This window comes from Theropithecus gelada, chromosome 14, assembly GCF_003255815.1.
Source record: "Theropithecus gelada isolate Dixy chromosome 14, Tgel_1.0, whole genome shotgun sequence".
NCBI lineage: Eukaryota > Metazoa > Chordata > Mammalia > Primates > Cercopithecidae > Theropithecus > Theropithecus gelada.
The window spans coordinates 12,364,626-12,381,232 of record NC_037682.1 but is presented as its reverse complement, the minus strand read 5'-3'; the positions used below and the strand labels follow the sequence as shown (position 1 = coordinate 12,381,232).

The window sequence follows — 16,607 nt, the reverse complement described above, 5'->3', positions numbered from 1 at the left end:
TTTTTGGGTTCTGATCCCAGCCAGGGCCACTTCCCATGGCCTTGGGACATGGCTTAATGCTGAGCCTCAGCCTCAGAAGCGCCGGCCTTGCAGAGGATTGATGCCATTGGGCCAGCACTCAGCTAGGGCTGAGGAAGCGTTGGTCACTGCTGGCTGCAGAATGGGGAGCCCAGAGGGCTGGAGGGGTCCCAGGCTTGGTGGGCCCAGGGTGCAGATTGACAGGAAAGGGACAGTGGTGTGCCCTGAGTAGAGAGAAGGGATGGTGGCTGCAGGGCGGGTCGAGGAGCATGGGAGGCTGGGAGCTGAGGCTGCTGGGCGCTCATGATCTCTCCTCTCTCCTCAGTACGGCAAGAAGAAGCTGAAATACCTACCCTACAATCACCAGCACGAATACTTCTTCCTGAGTGAGTGCTCAGCACCCTGAAACCACTCCTGGTCCCTCCCTTCCCCCCAGAGTGGCGTCTCTCTCCCTCCTACCTGACATCTTTTCCAGGTCCAGAAAGTGACACTAAACTTGTTAGAAGCAGGGGCCACAGCAGCCATCCCCTGCAGACCCCCTCAGCCCATGTTACAGGCCAGGTGGGGACACAGGCTCAGAGAGTCCCAGGGGTGATGCACATCCTCAAGGGCTCCCAGCCTTCTCTGCAGGCCCCAGGGTCCCTGGCTGCTTCTGCTCACGTCTGCAGGGCTGGCCCCTGTGATCAGTGCTGGGCCCGGGTCCCCCCGACCTTCCGGCACAGGCGGGGTGAATGGATGCCTCTAAGTGCCTGTCTCTCTCTTGCAGTTGGGCCGCCGCTGCTCATCCCCATGTATTTCCAGTACCAGATCATCATGACCATGATCGTGCACAAGAACTGGGTGGTGAGTCAGGGACACAGCTGGCTTGGCATGGGGAGGAGGGTGACTGGGACAGGTGGACCTGGGGACCCTACGCTGCCTCCTCGGGTGCCTCAGTGGAGCCTGCGGGGCCCTATGCATCTCCTCCCTGGGGTAGCTGCCTCTCAGGAAAGGACTGCCCCTGGGGCCACCAGGACCCAGTCCTAAAGATCTCTACTCTCCCTCATACACAGGGAGTCCACTGGGGCAGCCCCTGCTTTTGTAGAGCCCCCCAGAAAGTTCTCAAAGGCAGCATGATGAGAGGCAAGTGTAGCCATCTTCCTTCCCCACTCCCTGCGGGCCCTGAGGCCCATGAACTGGGTCGCCCCACAGCCTGGTCAGAAATCGGAGCAGCTGGGCGTTGGCCGAGAGGACAGGTGTGTTCGTTTGCGGAGACCGTATGACGAAGCACCACGAACTAAGCAGCATAAGCAGCAGCGATGTGTTTTCTCCCAGTTCCGGAGACGGGAAGTCCAAAACCGAGGTGTTAGCAGGGTGGATTCCTTAGGGCTCTGGAAGGCTCTGTTCTGGGCCTCTCCTTGGCTGGTTGATGGCTTTTGCCCTCCCTCTCGGTACATCGTCTCTCTGCATATCTATGTCTGTATCTATGTCCAAATTTCCCTCTTTAAAAAATTATTTTGTTTATTTATTTATTTATTGAGACAGAGTCTCACTGTGTCACACAGGCTGGAGTGCAGTGGCATGATCTTGGCTCACTGCAACCTCCACCTCCTGGGTTCAAGCGATTCTTATGCCTCAGCCTCCCAAGTACCCGAGATTACAGGCACCGGCCACCACGCCCGGCTAATTTTTGTATTTTTAGTAGAGATGGGTTTTTTCCATGTTGGCTATGCTGGTCTCAAACTCTTGGCCTCAGGTGATCTGCCCGCCTCAGCCTCACAAAGTGCTGGGATTACAGGCATGAGCCACCATGCCCAGCCTATTTTTTTATTTTCCTTTTTTCTTCACCAAAAGTAGATACTTGAAAATTTTCCTTTTTTAAAGTAGGGACGTTGCTCATATTGCTTTAGGGCCCATTGTAATTACGTCATCTTTTTTTTTCTTCTTCTTTTTTTTTTTTTTTTTTTTTTTGAGACGGAGTTTCGCTCTGTCGCCCAGGCTGGAGTGTAGTGGCAGGATCTCGGCTCTCTGCAACCTCTGCCTCCTGGGTTCAAGCAATTCTCCTGCCTCAGCCTCCCGAGTAGCTGGGAATACAGGCGCCCGCCACCACGCCTGGCTAATTTTTGTATTTTTAGTAGAGATGGGGTTTTACCATGTTGGCCAGGCTGGTCTCGAACTCCTGATTCGTGATCCACCCGCCTCAGCCTCCCAAAGTGCTGGGATTACAGGCGTGAGCCACTGCACCCAGCCGATAAGTTGTTTATTTGACAATTATCAAAGACTAAATTGTCACTTTCTGAAATCCAGTCTTTCTAAGCAGTCTATTTGCCCCTCATGCTCCAACCAATAGCTATGGGAAAGTTTTTCCTCTCTTAACCAAATGTGGGCTTGTTTATTGATTACTGTTTTTTGTTTGTTTGGTTGGTTTTGAGATGGAGTTTTGCTCTTGTTGCCCAGGCTGGAGTACAATGGCGCAATCTCGGCTCACTGAAACCTCTGCCTTCCAGGTTCAAGCGATTCTCCTGCCTCAGCCTCCTGAGTAGCTGGGATTGCAGGCATGTGCCACCATGCCTGGCTAATTTTGTATTTTCAGTAGAGATAGGGTTTCACCATATTGGTCAGGCTGGTCTCAAACTCCCGACCTGAGGTGATCCACCCACCTCGGCCTCCCAAAGTGCTGGGATTACAGGCGTGAGCCACTGTGCCCGGCCTATTGATTACTGTTTTATCGCTTGCTAACTGAAGTTGTCCTTTTCACCTTGACTGTGAATTTAAGAGCAGCCAAGTCAAATTTTATCTCCAAGTCTTGGACCCATATATCCAATCTAACTCCATCTAGAGGTGTCCCAGCCATTTCAAATCCAACATATTCAATATAAGTCCTCTCCTCTTCCCCCACAACCTAATCCTTTTCTGATGGTCTCCATGTTAATGAATGGCTCCATCATCCACCCAGTGGCTCAAGTTAGAGACTAGCATCATTATGTTTTTTCCTTCCTCATACATGTTACACCATCTCCTTGCCTCTAGCATCCAATCCTGTTCTAACTCATCAATGGCCTATTGCTGGGCACAGTCGCTCATGCCTGTAACCCCAGCACTTTCAGAGGCCGAGGCGTGCAGATCATGAGGTCAGGAGTTCGAGACCAGCCTGGCCAGCATGGTGAAACCCCGTCTCTACTAAAAATACAAAAAATTAGCTGGGCATGGTGTGGCTGAGGCAGGAGAATTGCTTGAACCTGGCAGGCAGAGGTTGCAGTGAGCAACCTCTTGTTTTGTTTTTGACTGTGCTTGTTCCCTAAGGAACAAAGCATTAAACAGGAAAAGAAATCACCCTGTGTTCCTAAAAGGAGATGGCAGAGTGGGGACAATGTGATGAGCCGCGGGGCTTTCAGAGCCAGGAGCGCACCTATGACCTGGGGCACTGTTTCTCAGGGGAGCTGTTCTGCCCTTTGACAGTATCTGGAGACACTTCTGATTGTCACAACTTCAGGAGAGGAGGGTGCTACTGGCATCTGGTGGGCATCCAGCCAGGATGGTGCTAAGCACCCTGCCATGCCCTGGAGAACCGCCCATGGCAACAAGCAGCCTGTCCCAGGTGCCAACAGTGTGGAAGTTGGGGGACCCTGGCTTAGAGGAAAGAGGTGATAAACCCTTAGATCTTTGAAGGAGGCTTCCTAGGGAGGTTTACATGCTCTGGCAAGCTTCCTGGTTCCTGGGGCCACGTCCTGGATCCTGAGATGCTCCCAGGCTTCACCCTCCTGGAATTTTGCTGTATCTGACACCACCGGCCACTCCTGCTTGCAGTTCTTCTTCCTGTTGGCTTCCAGGTCGCCACCTCTGCTGGCTTCTTCCCAGCCCCCTCGCTCCACCTCTCTAGCTGCTTCTGATCTCCCGCACTCCCTGCCCCTGAAACCAACGGTCTCTGAGTATGTGTTGCCCTCTACACTCAAAAAGAGTCCAGGCCAGGCATGGTGGCTCACGCCTGTGATCTCAGCACTTTGGGAGGCCGAAGTGGGAGGGATCACTTGAAGCCAGGAGTTTGAGACCAGCCTGAGGAACATGGAGAAACCCTGTCTCTACAAAAAGCTGGGCATGGTGATGCGTGCCTGCAGTCTAGCTACTTGGGAGGCTGGGGTAGGAGGATGGCTTGAGCCTAGGAGTTTGAGGCTGCAGTGAGCTGTGATCACATACTGCTGCACTCAAGCCTGGGCAACAGAGTGAGACCCTGTCTCTTAAGAATAAAAATTGGGCTGGGGCAATGGTTCACACCTCTAATCCTAGCACTTTGGGAGGCCAAGGCTGGAAGATCACTTGAGCACAGGTGTTTGAGACCAGCCTGGACAAATAAGTGACACCCCCCCCCACCCATCTCTATAAAAACTTTAAAAAAATTAGCCAGGTGAGGCCGGACACGGTGGCTCATGCCTGTAATCCCAGCACTTTGGGAGGCCAAGGCAGGCGGATCACGAGGTCAGGAGATCGAGACCATCTTGGCTAACATGGTGACACCCCATCTCTACTAAAAATACAAAAAGTTAGCCAGGGGTGGTGGCGGGCACCTGTAGTCCCAGGTACTCGGGAGGCTGAGGCAGGAGAATGGTGTGAACCCGGGAGGCGGAGCTTGCAGTGAGCCGAGTTCGCACCACTGCACTCTAGCCTGGGCGACTGAGCAAGACTCCATCTCAAAAAAAAAAAAAAATTAGCCAGGTGTGGTGGTCCCAGCTACTTGGGAGGCTGAGATGGAAGTATGGCTTGAGCCTGGGACAGAGTCATGATCACACCACTGCACTCCAGCCTGGGCAATAGAGCAAGACCCCGTCTCCAAAAAACAAAAAATCCATAACCATATCCTCATTTTGTTTCCATATATGTGTGGATACACTGCACACTACTGCACCACACACAAAATAGAAGGAATGTGATGGAAAGTGGGAGCAGAACTGGCTACATCTACCTCGCTCGTCCCCTTGAAGGCCACCTCATTAGAACGTGAGGTCCTGTCCTCAGCCAATGTTGGCCCTGAAGCCATCTCCAGCCCCTCCTGAGCGCTCCCCTCCTCCTTTCCTGTTCAGCTGCTGGCACCCGACCCCTTATCACCTAGGACCAGCCTAGATTCCCCACAGCCAAGCAGTTGCAAATGCAGCCACCGTTGCCGCTGACAGTTCTGGAATCTGTCACCTCCTTGTCAGCGCTGTGGGTTCTGGTTTAGGCCTCTGTCATTTCATGTCTGAGCCGCTGGAATAACCTCCTAGTCTCCCCCTCTCCAGGGGAGTGGGAATCTATTTTAAGACTCAAATGTGACCTTGTACTTCAGCCGTTCGACGTGAGACAGGGCAGTCCCTTGGCCTCACCTTCCACCTCGGACACCTGTGCCGAGCCCGTGGCACGTGTGCCCGTACCTAAACTCACGGCAGGATGAGCGCCCTGGCAGTGGGAACAGGCCGTGCAGAGGCCCCGGGGAGGGAGTGAGCTGGGTCAGGGGGCTGAGTAAAGATAGGTTCTTGACCCCACGAGGCTCCGTGAGTGACTCTGGGTGGGATGGAGGCTTTAGCAGGGGAGAGATGGGACCTACTTGGAGCGAAGGCCACTCTGGTTGCTGTGGCCGTGAGGACAAGCAGGGGACCGTGGGAGGCTGCTGCTGTGGTCCAGTTGAGACAAGACTTGGGTGGCAGAGAGGCAGTGGACAGGGCAGAGCCGTGAAGTCACCCTCCCAGTACATGAGAGGAGATGTCCAAGCCCAGTCCCTGGTACCACTCCAGCCAGGGGCAGCAAGGAGAGCAGAGTGGAGGGGCACAGGACGACAGTGGGGCATGGGGAGGCCAGCCTCTGCTGCGAGAGCCCTGAGGTAGGGACGATGGTGCCTCTGACCTTCCCTGCCCCTCCAAGCCCTCTGTCCTGCTGGAAGGAGAGGCCAGGAGGAGACCCAGGTGCAAGGTGCAGGGACAGGACTGGGGGACGGTTGGGGACTTGGCCCAGGGTTGGGGGCACACCTTCAGAATCACCCCTGACCCATGAGAGGGCTGCTGACCCCCACCCCTACCCCACGACTGCCCCTCAGCAGGAGAGTCCGTTTCTCTCCCAAAGTACAGGGCACAGTCACTTCCTGATGCTAAAACACTCAGCATTTCCCTAGAAACAAAGGCAGCCATGCAAACCCAGAGCAAACAGGTTGTGTGTAATTGCCCATCGTGCTTCAGTGGGCTGCGGTCCAGCTTCTAGAGGCCTGAGTGTGAGGTGTGTGCACATCTGGGGCAGGCACATGGTGCCCGGGCAGAGGAGAGGGCAGGCTGCGCCTAACTTCATCTTTCCCCGCAGGACCTGGCCTGGGCCATCAGCTACTACATCCGGTTCTTCGTCACCTACATCCCTTTCTACGGCATCCTGGGAGCCCTCCTTTTCCTCAACTTCATCAGGTGCCTGGGCTTTGCTGGTTCATCCCTGGGCCCTCCACTGGCACCGATGAGGGCTTTGGCATGAGAAGAGGCTCGGACGGCTCCACTTTGCCCAGGGACCTCCCATCCTGGCCCCTTGGCAGGGGCTGTCCTGGGCTGTTGGGAGAGTGCATCTGTTCCCACCATGACCGGGCCCCCCGAGGCCCCTGCGCTGAGCTGTGTTCTCTTGCAGGTTCCTGGAGAGCCACTGGTTCGTGTGGGTCACACAGATGAATCACATCGTCATGGAGATTGACCAGGAGGCCTACCGCGACTGGTTCAGTAGCCAGGTAGGGAAGGCAGGGCCAGTCACCAGAGCTGTGCAGAGCCTGGTCCCGGTGTCCATGTCCTGGCCCCAGATGCTCTGCATCTGTTGATCCAGGGCTGTGCTGGGCCTCCCGGGGCTGCCTGTGTCCTTCTGCTGGGAGCTTCAGGGCTAAGCAAGAAAGGGTGGCAGGAGTCCCCCGGAGGGACAGGTGGGGCATCTGGATGGGCTGAGGCCATCAGGCAGGACGGTATGATGTGGAGGGGTGACCTGGAGACCCTGGGTAAGGCTGGGCCCCCTGGGAATGAGGCCGGGCCCTTAGGCCTTCCTTTGTTCCCTGACACGCATCTCCTCCACTGACAGCTGACAGCCACCTGCAACGTGGAGCAGTCCTTCTTCAACGACTGGTTCAGTGGACACCTTAACTTCCAGATTGAGCACCAGTGAGCGCGGGGCTGCGGGGAGGCGGGGAGACCCACAGCGGGAGGGAAGCGGCCGCTACCCCGTCTGGGCAGAGCGCAGAATGTGGGGGCCACCTCTTTGTCTCTGTGACAAGGTCTCTGCCCAATCTAGAGCGAGGCCCCCAGCCAGCCCTGCTGAGGTCAGGAGAGGGGCTCCCCTGTGCCATCTCCGGGAGGGGCATCCTGTGCCCCTTGTCCTGTGCCACTTGGTCATAGTGATAACCACCTCCCTCTACGTGGGCCTGGGATTTTGTAGTTATGGAGCCTGCACACGCACCTCATGACCCTGTGAGGCTAGCAAGGCAGGGCTTGCCTGGAACATTGGCCGAGGGACTGCCTTGCTGCCCCTTGTCCTTGCCTCACCTCTTGTCACTCATTTTTTTTTTATTAAAAAATAAAAAATTTAGAGACAGGGTCTCACCCTGTTTCCTGGGCTAGAGTGCAGTGGTGCTTTCTTAGCTCACTGCAGCCTGGAATGCCTGAGTTAAAGCCATGCTGGGACTACAGGTGCATGCCACCACGTCCAGCTAGTTTTTTATTTTTTTACTTTTATTTATTTATTTTGAGACAGAGTCTCGCTCTGTTGCCCAGACTGGAGTGCAGTGGCTCACTGCATCCTCCACCTACCGGGTTCAAGCAATTCTCATGCCTCAGCCTCCCACATAGCTGGGATTACAGGCATGTGCCATCACGCCCAGCTAATTTTTGTATTTTTAATGGAGATGGGGTTTCACCATGTTGGCCAGATTGGTCTCAAACTCCTGGCCTCAAGTGATCCACCCGCCTCGGCCTCCCAAAGTGCTGGGATTACAGGTGTGAGCCACTGTGCCCGGCCTAATTTTTTATTTTTATTTTTTGTAGAGAAGGGGTCTTGCCATGTTGCCCAGGCTGATCTCAAACTTCTGACCTCAAGTGATCTGCCCGCCTCGGCCTCCCAAAATGCTGGGATTACAGGCATGAGCCACCGTGCCCCACCTCACTGCCTCTTTTTCTAGCATCCTCCAGCTATCTCATTTCTTTTTTGAAAAACATGACACTTCGTCTCTGGCTACCCAGTATCTTCCCAGCTCCATAAAGCACAAATGCCCTCCTGCTCACGGAGGGCTGCACCCTCCCCTCCACATACATGGCACCCCACTGGGCACACACGAGGAGCCACACTTTGAGCCTGGTCCTGGCTGTGGACAGGGTCTCCGAGGACCCCAGCCAGCCTCTGCGCGGGTGATGGGAGGAGGCGGGAGCAGCCTGGCCCTCTGGAGTCCTCACGTTCTGCCCACCCCACATGCTCCTCAGCCTCTTCCCCACCATGCCCCGGCACAACTTACACAAGATCGCCCCGCTGGTGAAGTCTCTATGTGCCAAGCATGGCATTGAATACCAGGAGAAGCCGCTACTGAGGGCCCTGCTGGACATCATCAGGTGAGGGGTGGAGGTCCACAGGGGCTGGGCCCTGGGATCACCCTGTGGACCTCCACCTTAATGATGGCCTCCTCAGCCCCTGCACTCCCTGGGGCTGGACCCGTCCTGGTCCCTGACCCTCATCCATCCCCAACTTCGCAGGTCCCTGAGGAAGTCTGGGAAGCTGTGGCTGGATGCCTACCTTCACAAATGAAGCCACAGCCCCGGACACCGTGGGGAAGGGGCGCAGGTGGGGTGATGGCCAGAGGAATGGTGGGCTTCTGTTCTGAGGGGTGTCTGAGAGGCTGGTGTACGCACCACTCAAGTACTCCGTGTTGGATCTTTCTCCCTTTCTCCTCTCCTTTTTCCCTTCACGTCTCCCGCATAGCACCCTGTCCTCATGGGGCCTGCCCTCCTTCAGCCGTCAGCCATGACCCTCCCAGGGCCTCCCAGCCCCTTCTTCCAAGGAGCAGAGATTGGTGGCCACGGCGGGTGGCTCTGTCCTACCTCCACTCTCTGCCCCTAAAGGTGGGAGGAGACCAGCGGTCCCTGGGTCTGGCCTGTGAGCCTCCCCTTGCAGCCTGGTCACTAGGCCTCACCCCTGCTTCAGTTCTTCAGATGCTCTTGGGGTTTCTGGGGGCAGTTCCTAGTCGGGCAGGGCCCATGACCCTCCAGATCTGGCTTCACTCTCCCTGACGGCCGCCATTGGTCCACCCTTCGTGGAGAGGCCTGCTTTGTTACAAAGCTCGGGTCTCCCTCCCGCAGCCAGGATCAGTACCCCGGGCCTCTCTTAAGATGGCCAGGGCCCCGGGCCTGCGGACACAGCCAGCCCAAACCTCAGGCCCTGGAAGAGTCCTCCACCCCATCACTAGAGTGCTCTGACCCTGGGCTTTCACGGGCCCCATTCCACCGCCTCCCCAACTTGAGCCTGTGACCTTGGGACCAAAGGGGAGTCCCTTGTCTCTTGTGGCTCAGCAGAGGCAGTGGCCAGGTTCAGGGAGGCGCCAGCTGGCCTGGAGGCTCAGCCCCACCCGCAGCTTGTCCTCAGGGTGTCCTGAGGTCCAAGATTCTGGAGCAATCTGACCCTTCTCCAAATGCTCCGTTACCAGCTGGGCAGTGCCAGCCGATCCCTGGCCATTTGGCCCCAGGGGATGTGGGCCCTTGCAGGCTGCAGGAGGGCACTGGAGCTGGGAGGTCTCATTGCAGCCCTCCCCATCTTGGGGCTGCTGTGTGGACGGCGCTGCCTCAGGCACTCTCCTGTCTGTACCTGCCCTCACTGTGTTTAACCTTTTGCTCCAGGATGCGTTCTGATAGGAGTGGGCAGCAGGGCTGGGCCTTGTGACAATCTGCCTTTCACCACATGGCCTTGGCTCTGTGGCCCTGACTGTCAGGGAGGGCCAGGGAGGCAGAGCGGGAGGGAGTCTCAGCAGGAGGCTGCCCTGAGGGGCTGGGGAGGGGGTTACCTCATGAGGACCAGGGTGGAGCTGAGAAGAGGAGGAGGTGGGGGCTGGAAGTGTTGGTAGCTGAGCGGAGGGGCAAGTGAGAGGGGAGGGAGGGAAGTCCTGGGGGGATCCTGAGCTGCTGTTGCAGAGTCTAACCCACTAATCAGTTCTTAGATTCAGGGGAGGGGTGGGCACCAACAACTCAGAATGGGGGCCTTTGGGGAGGGCGCCTAGTTCTCCCAGCTCTAACCAGCCAGGAGGGACCTGCATCTAAGCGTCTGGGTTGCCATGGCAATGGCATGCCCCCAGCTACTGTGTGCCCCCGACCCCCGCAGAGGCAGAATAAACCCACAGGGAGCTGATTGTAATGTTTATCATGTTGCTTCCCCACCCCTAAATTTTTTGAAATAAAATAAGTAATTTTATTCTCACTTCCTGTGTTTCCTGCACGCAAATGCCAGGCCATGGTATTGGGTGATAGAGGAGGCCCTCCTAGCTGGGCCTGGGCACCAGGAGGGGTCCCCACACTTGTATTTCTCTGTATCCCCTCCCTCCCTCCCCGGTGGCCATCCCACCCGCCTCTCCCTGCTGCCTCTGAGGTTCATTCTGGGGCTCAGAACTTGGTGGAAATGACCCAAAACCATTGGCCCGTCTTCCTCCTCTCAGCAGCCGACCCCAACCCAATTCTAGAACAGGGCTGGGAGCCACCTCTCAGCAACTAACCCTACCCGAGGAGGGTGGCATGGAGGGGTTCGCAGAGACCCTCCCTAACATCCTCACTTCCCAGATGTCTCCCCAAGTGCAGTCTGCCCTCCCAGCCCTGGGCCAGCCGGCTTCCACGGAGTGCCAGGCCAAACACAATTCCTGGCCTCCTTGGAAGGGGCTGAAGAAGGCCGGGCGCGGTGGCTCACGCCTGTAATCCCAGCACTTTGGGAGGCTGAGGCGGGCAGATCACGAGGTCAAGAGATCGAGACCATCCTGGCCAACATGGTGAAACGCCATCTCTACTAAAAATACGAAAATTAGCTGGGCGTGGTGGTGCGTGACTGTAGTCCCAGCTACTTGGGAGGCTGAGACAGGAGAATCGCTTGAACCCGGGAGGCAGAGGTTGCAGTAAGCTGAGATCGTGCCACTGTACTCCAGCCTAGTGACAAAGCGAGACTCCATCTCAAAAATAAATAAATAAATAAAATTAAAAAGGGGCTGAAGAAGGCTCTGGAGGCTGATGATTCTGTCTTGTGGCTCCCGTGCCCCTATATGCAGTGGCTCATTCAGAACCCACAGGCTGTGGGGAGGCTGATATCATCCTAGCCCAGGGTCACCAGTTCATGGGCACAGAGATTGGGTCCTAGGTCTGTCTGACCCCAGAGCTTGGGAAGAGTCCAAAGGAACATGCCAGGGGCACTTGTACAGTCGGTCTCCCATGGACCCCCATGCTGCTCCGTTGTCGTCTCTGGGATGGCTCTCCTGGCAGGGCTGAGCCTGGGAAGGTGTGCTAAGGAAGGGCCAAGAGGCACTGGCTAGTCAACACCTCGGGGCCTCCCCTTGGCTTTGTAGCTACTCCCAGCAGGGCTGGGGAGGGCTCCTGAGTAGACCTCAGCCCCCGCCTGCTTCCCCAACCCCTGCTTTGCCTGGCCGAAACCCAGCTGGGTAGGGACAGCCAGCAGACTGGGTTGCGGTATGTATGGCTCCCCAGTGGCCATCGGGTGTCCTGAGTAGGGCCTGGCATTACAGTGGTTCTGGGGAGTCCTTTGCCCTCCCTGGCCCTGTGGGCCACAGTCCACAGGGGCAAGCTAGAGGGGCCCCAAGGATGCCATTTTCTCAATACCCACCTACCCTAGGCCTTTCACTCTGGTGGACCCACTGACGGCAGCCTTCAAGGTTGCAAGACCCTGGCAAGCACGCCTCCCACCCTCTGCAATGTGCCTGGGACCCGCCTCCAGGATGGCGACCAGCCCAGGCCTCCCAACCCTGCCAGTCGGAAATCTATGGGTCCTTCACCCATAACAACCAGGGGGCTTGGAGTTGGAGATACTGAAGGCCAGATGGACGCTGGGGCTATGAGGACACCAGGTAAAACTTGACCCAGTCTCACCGGGCACTTGGAGCTTCTCTGTGACTTCCCCAGCCCCACCTTGCCCTTGAATACTTCCCTGGGTCAAGAAGCTGAGGACATTCATATCTTCTCTCTGCTTAACCGCCCCCTCCTGTCCCTGTACTCAGCTGACCCCCTTGCTAACACACCCAGAATTGTGAGTTTCTAATCCCTGTCCCCTGCCAAAGTCATGGTGCCCCAATATTCAAGGCCCTGGGTGATCAAACCCCAACACCTCCATCACAGGCAAAGAGGCTGAGCCCAGAGAGAGGACAGCACTGGTCTGAGGCCACACAGCAGCAGGATCCTGCTCCTAACCCGCAGGCCCCTGGCCACCTCTCCTGCACAGAAAGGGCTGTTCCCAGACCCTGCCCCCATCACATCAAATGTCAGACAGCTCCCAGGAGGCCCAGCGGCTGGCTGGAGGGGTGGGGGCAGTGGAGGGCAGTTAGTCTCTGTGGAGGAGATAAGAGCGGGGTAGCTACACAGATAAAAGGGTATCAGCTTTGTGGGTGGTGGGGGCATCTGCAGCACCCCAAGCCTAGGCTGTGTGTGTGTGGGCACGGGGGGTGGTGCTGTGGCACCACAGGCGGATCCTTGGGGTGTCTGGCTGGACACTCTGAAGCCCTCTGTGCCTACTGGGAGGGGAGAGGAAGCGTTTACCCACCTGGGCCAGGGCAGAGCTGGCAGCCACTGGGGCTGGGCTTGGGCTGCCATCAGGAGCGGCTGGTCATTGCTTGTGTGACACAGTGCCTTGGGCCCATTGGGACTCCTCAGCTGGCCTGGCTGCACCCTCCCCTGAGAGGTGTGCCCCTCTGGACAAGAAGCTGCCTCTCAAAGAGTCCCTGTTCCAACATCTGAGAGGGAAATGGGGTGCCGTGGGGGCTGCCTGCCCCAGGCTGAAACGCCACTGCCCTTGGGACTGGTTTTCCTTTTCTGAACCAGACTGGCTTCATGTGGCCAGTGCACATCCAGAACAAGCAGCCACCTACCGTGCTGAGATTTCAGGATCACGTCCCCATCGTCCTCCACCATCACACTTTGCTTTGGATTTTAAGGGCATTCAGGTCTTTCTTCTCCATTGTCCCATTCAAGAGCAAGTGTCCAAGAGAAAGAGTGACAGCAGCCAAGAGCTTGGAATAGGCCAAGCTCCCAGTACTCGTGGTGGCTCACTGCCTGAGGACATAGTGCGGTGGGGGGAGGAACCTTGAGAAGCCCACGGCCTGTCCTGTCACAAAGGAGTTTGTTGACCCCCTGCCTGCCGCCAGCTACTCCCAACATGCCAGGCAGGGGCTGGCTCTTGGGCATCATCATTTCCAACATCTGCCTGGGCTGGGAGACCCGAAGAAATGTTAATGATCAAAGGAACAAACCAACGCTGCAGTTACAGCTTCCTTCGGGAGCTGTTTTTCCTCTGGGCCCATGCCTCTTGTACAGACAATAAAAAAGGAACACCGTCTCAGAGGCTCAGAGGTTCCACCAAAGCCTCTTTCCTTTTACAAACCTGGCCCCAGTGCACTAAGCCTTTGTTCTGAGTCTAAGAGACCTACAGATGGAGAAGGGGGAGTTCAACTCAGGACTGAGGGTGACCTTTTCCCAGGGGATCTAGCATGGGGGCCAGTGGGGCAAGAGCAAAGATTCCCCTGCCAGTGATGGATCCCAGGCAGTCCAGAGAAACCTAGGCGTGGTTGCTGAGGGCGGGGCCTCCCAGGGGTTCGCGAAGCAAGTTACCAGGGGCAGCAGGGAGCCCGGCCGGCCCCACACTGGCGCAGATGCTCCAGGCGCCCGTGGGTGGCGCTGCAGGCTCGGCTGTTGTGGGTCCTCAATGTTAGCATCTCCCTGGAGAGTGCCTCGGAGCCAGCGCACAGTGATCTCTACCAGGGTGTGGACGGAGGGAATGCCATTCGGAGCCTGCCCTGGCTCAGGGCACCCGCGTGGCACCAGGAGCCAACGGGATTTAAACAGGCAGTGACAGGAAGGGGGAGTCCCCACAGAGGGAACAGCCTGTGCAGAGACCCTGAATGCAAGGCGCGCCCTGGGTATGAGACGTGTGTGTGTCTGAGGCAGGAAGTACCTTTCAAGGAGCATCCAGTCTTACCCTCGGTTGAAAACTGAGGCTCAGGGAAGGCAAAGAACTTGTCCCAGGTGTCCCAGGTGACAGAGCAAATTGTCACCTTGGGGAATTGGGTTGTGTGCACGAAATTTGTGAATAAACTTCTGAGCCTGCTGCTGTGCCCTTTGGTAAGAGCCTTTCTTCCACCACCCTAGGTACTACTGCTCAGAGGGGTCAAGGAACTCCCCCAAGGTCACACAGCCTGCGTCCTGGCAGAGACAGGACTTGCCCCCAATCTACCCCACCCCCAAGTCTGTCTGACTTGAGTGAATCAGGGTGGGGCCGGGTGGCACCCGGAGGAGGGCAGGTATCTCACAACCAAGCTGAAGGGGCTGCCACCCTCTGCTTCCCTGGCCCTACCAGGAGGCCTCTGCTGACACTGTCCTGGGCTGGGAGGCCATAGGGAGCTTTGGGCTGCCTGCTCCTGGGCCTGGGAGATAATGTGAGCTGAGGAGGACCTCCCCCAGTGCTCTCCTGCCCCAGGAGTCAGGGTGAGGGAAACAGGACCCAAACACGCTGTCTGTCTGTCTGTCTGTCTGTCATCCTCTCAGAAAACACACACCAAGGTCTCCTGGGCCAGGCTGTGGGCTGCTACCAGCCTCTAGCAGCAAATGAGTTCAGTATTCCAGGTGCTGTCACGGAGACCCCAGCCACAGGCTGGGCAGGGAAGGGGAGGAGCCCTGCGGGTCAGAGAGAACTTTCTAGAAGGGGAGCCTCTGGGAAGAGCCGCAAGAGCCCATGGGAACGTGTGACGGCCCCTCCCCGCAGAGAGGAAGCAGGTGCAAGACTGCAGTGATCAGCCTTAGCACTGAGGAGCTTTCTGGCTGTCTTGGAAGAGAAGTTCACAGGCAGCAACGCTCAGAGCCACCTTGTGTGTGTGTGGAGTGGGGAGCGGGTTGATGGGGCAGCAGGGCTTCCCCTCCAGCTCCATCCCACGGAGGATGGGCCTGGGAGGGGTTATAGAAAAATTGGCAGAATTTGCACCTTTTCCACCTCCCAAAGAGAACCCAGTCCAGGCCAATGGAAGCCCAAAGAGTGTGGGGCAACCCCTGCAGCTGGTAGGGCGACCCCGGCTCCCACTCCAGAAAGGCCTCACGGAAATCCTCGCTCAAAACTTTCTTTCTCCAGCTGCCGACATTTCAGATGAAACCCCTAGCTCAGCTTGGAGCTGTCAGGCTGTGTGGGTGCTGGGGACTGAGAGGTCCAGCCAGATCTGCTTCCCAATTCTGGGCGCCACAAGAAGCAACTCAAAGCCCTCCCCAGAAAGGATTCCCTATTTAACAAATGGTGCTGGGAAAATTGGCTAGCCATAAGTAGAAAGCTGAAACTGGATCCTTTCCTTACTCCTTATACGAAAATTAATTCAAGATGGATTAGAGACTTAAATGTTAGACCTAATACCATAAGAACCCTAGAGGAAAACCTAGGTAGTACCATTCAGGACATAGGCATGGGCAAAGACTTCATGTCTAAAACACCAAAAGCAACGGCAGCAAAAGCCAGAATTGACAAATGGGATCTCAATAAACTAAAGAGCTTCTGCACAGCAAAAGAAACTACCATCAGAGTGAACAGGCAACCTACAGAATGGGAGAAAATTTTTGCAATCTACTCATCTGACAAAGGGCTAATATCCAGAACCTACAAAGAACTCAAACAAATTTACAAGAAAAAAACAAACAACCCCATCAAAAAGTGGGCAAAGGATATGAACAGACATTTCTCAAAAGAAGACATTCATACAGCCAACAGACACATGAAAAAATGCTCATCATCACTGGCCATCAGAGAAATGCAAATCAAAACCACAATGAGATACCATCTCACACCAGTTAGAATGGCAATCATTAAGAAGTCAGGAAACAACAGGTGCTGGAGAGGATGTGGAGAAATAGGAACACTTTTACACTGTTGGTGGGATTGTAAACTAGTTCAACCATTATGGAAAACAGTATGGCGATTCCTCGAGGATCTAGAACTAGATGTACCATATGACCCAGCCATCCCATTACTGGGGATATACCCAAAGGATTATAAATCATGCTGCTATAAAGACACATGCACACGTATGTTCATTGCGGCACTATTCACAATAGCAAAGATTTGGAATCAACCCAAATGTCCATCAGTGACAGACTGGATTAAGAAAATGTGGCACATATACACCATGGAATACTATGCAGCCATAAAAAAGGATGAGTTTGTGTCCTTTGTAGGGACATGGATGCAGCTGGAAACCATCATTCTTAGCAAACTATCACAAGAACAGAAAACCAAACACCGCATGTTCTCACTCATAGGTGGGAACTGAACAATGAGATCACTTGGACTCGGGAAGGGGGACATCACACACCGGGGCCTATTATGGGGAGGGGGGAGGGGGGATGGATTGCATTGGGAGT

The 16,607-nt window shown here is 55.9% G+C and overlaps 1 protein-coding gene across 1 annotated transcript in view; it reads left to right on the top strand.

Moving 5' to 3' along the window:
• Positions 1 to 10,421, top strand: part of FADS2 (fatty acid desaturase 2) — a 39,376-nt gene extending 28,955 nt beyond the window's left edge. The window contains 7 exon segments of the mRNA XM_025356195.1: positions 344 to 404; positions 785 to 861; positions 6,316 to 6,413; positions 6,625 to 6,721; positions 7,060 to 7,139; positions 8,451 to 8,576; positions 8,718 to 10,421. Of these exon segments, the coding sequence (XP_025211980.1) occupies positions 344 to 404; positions 785 to 861; positions 6,316 to 6,413; positions 6,625 to 6,721; positions 7,060 to 7,139; positions 8,451 to 8,576; positions 8,718 to 8,769 (591 nt within the window). The 3' untranslated portion in view covers positions 8,770 to 10,421.
• Positions 10,422 to 16,607: the final 6,186 nt, after the last annotated feature.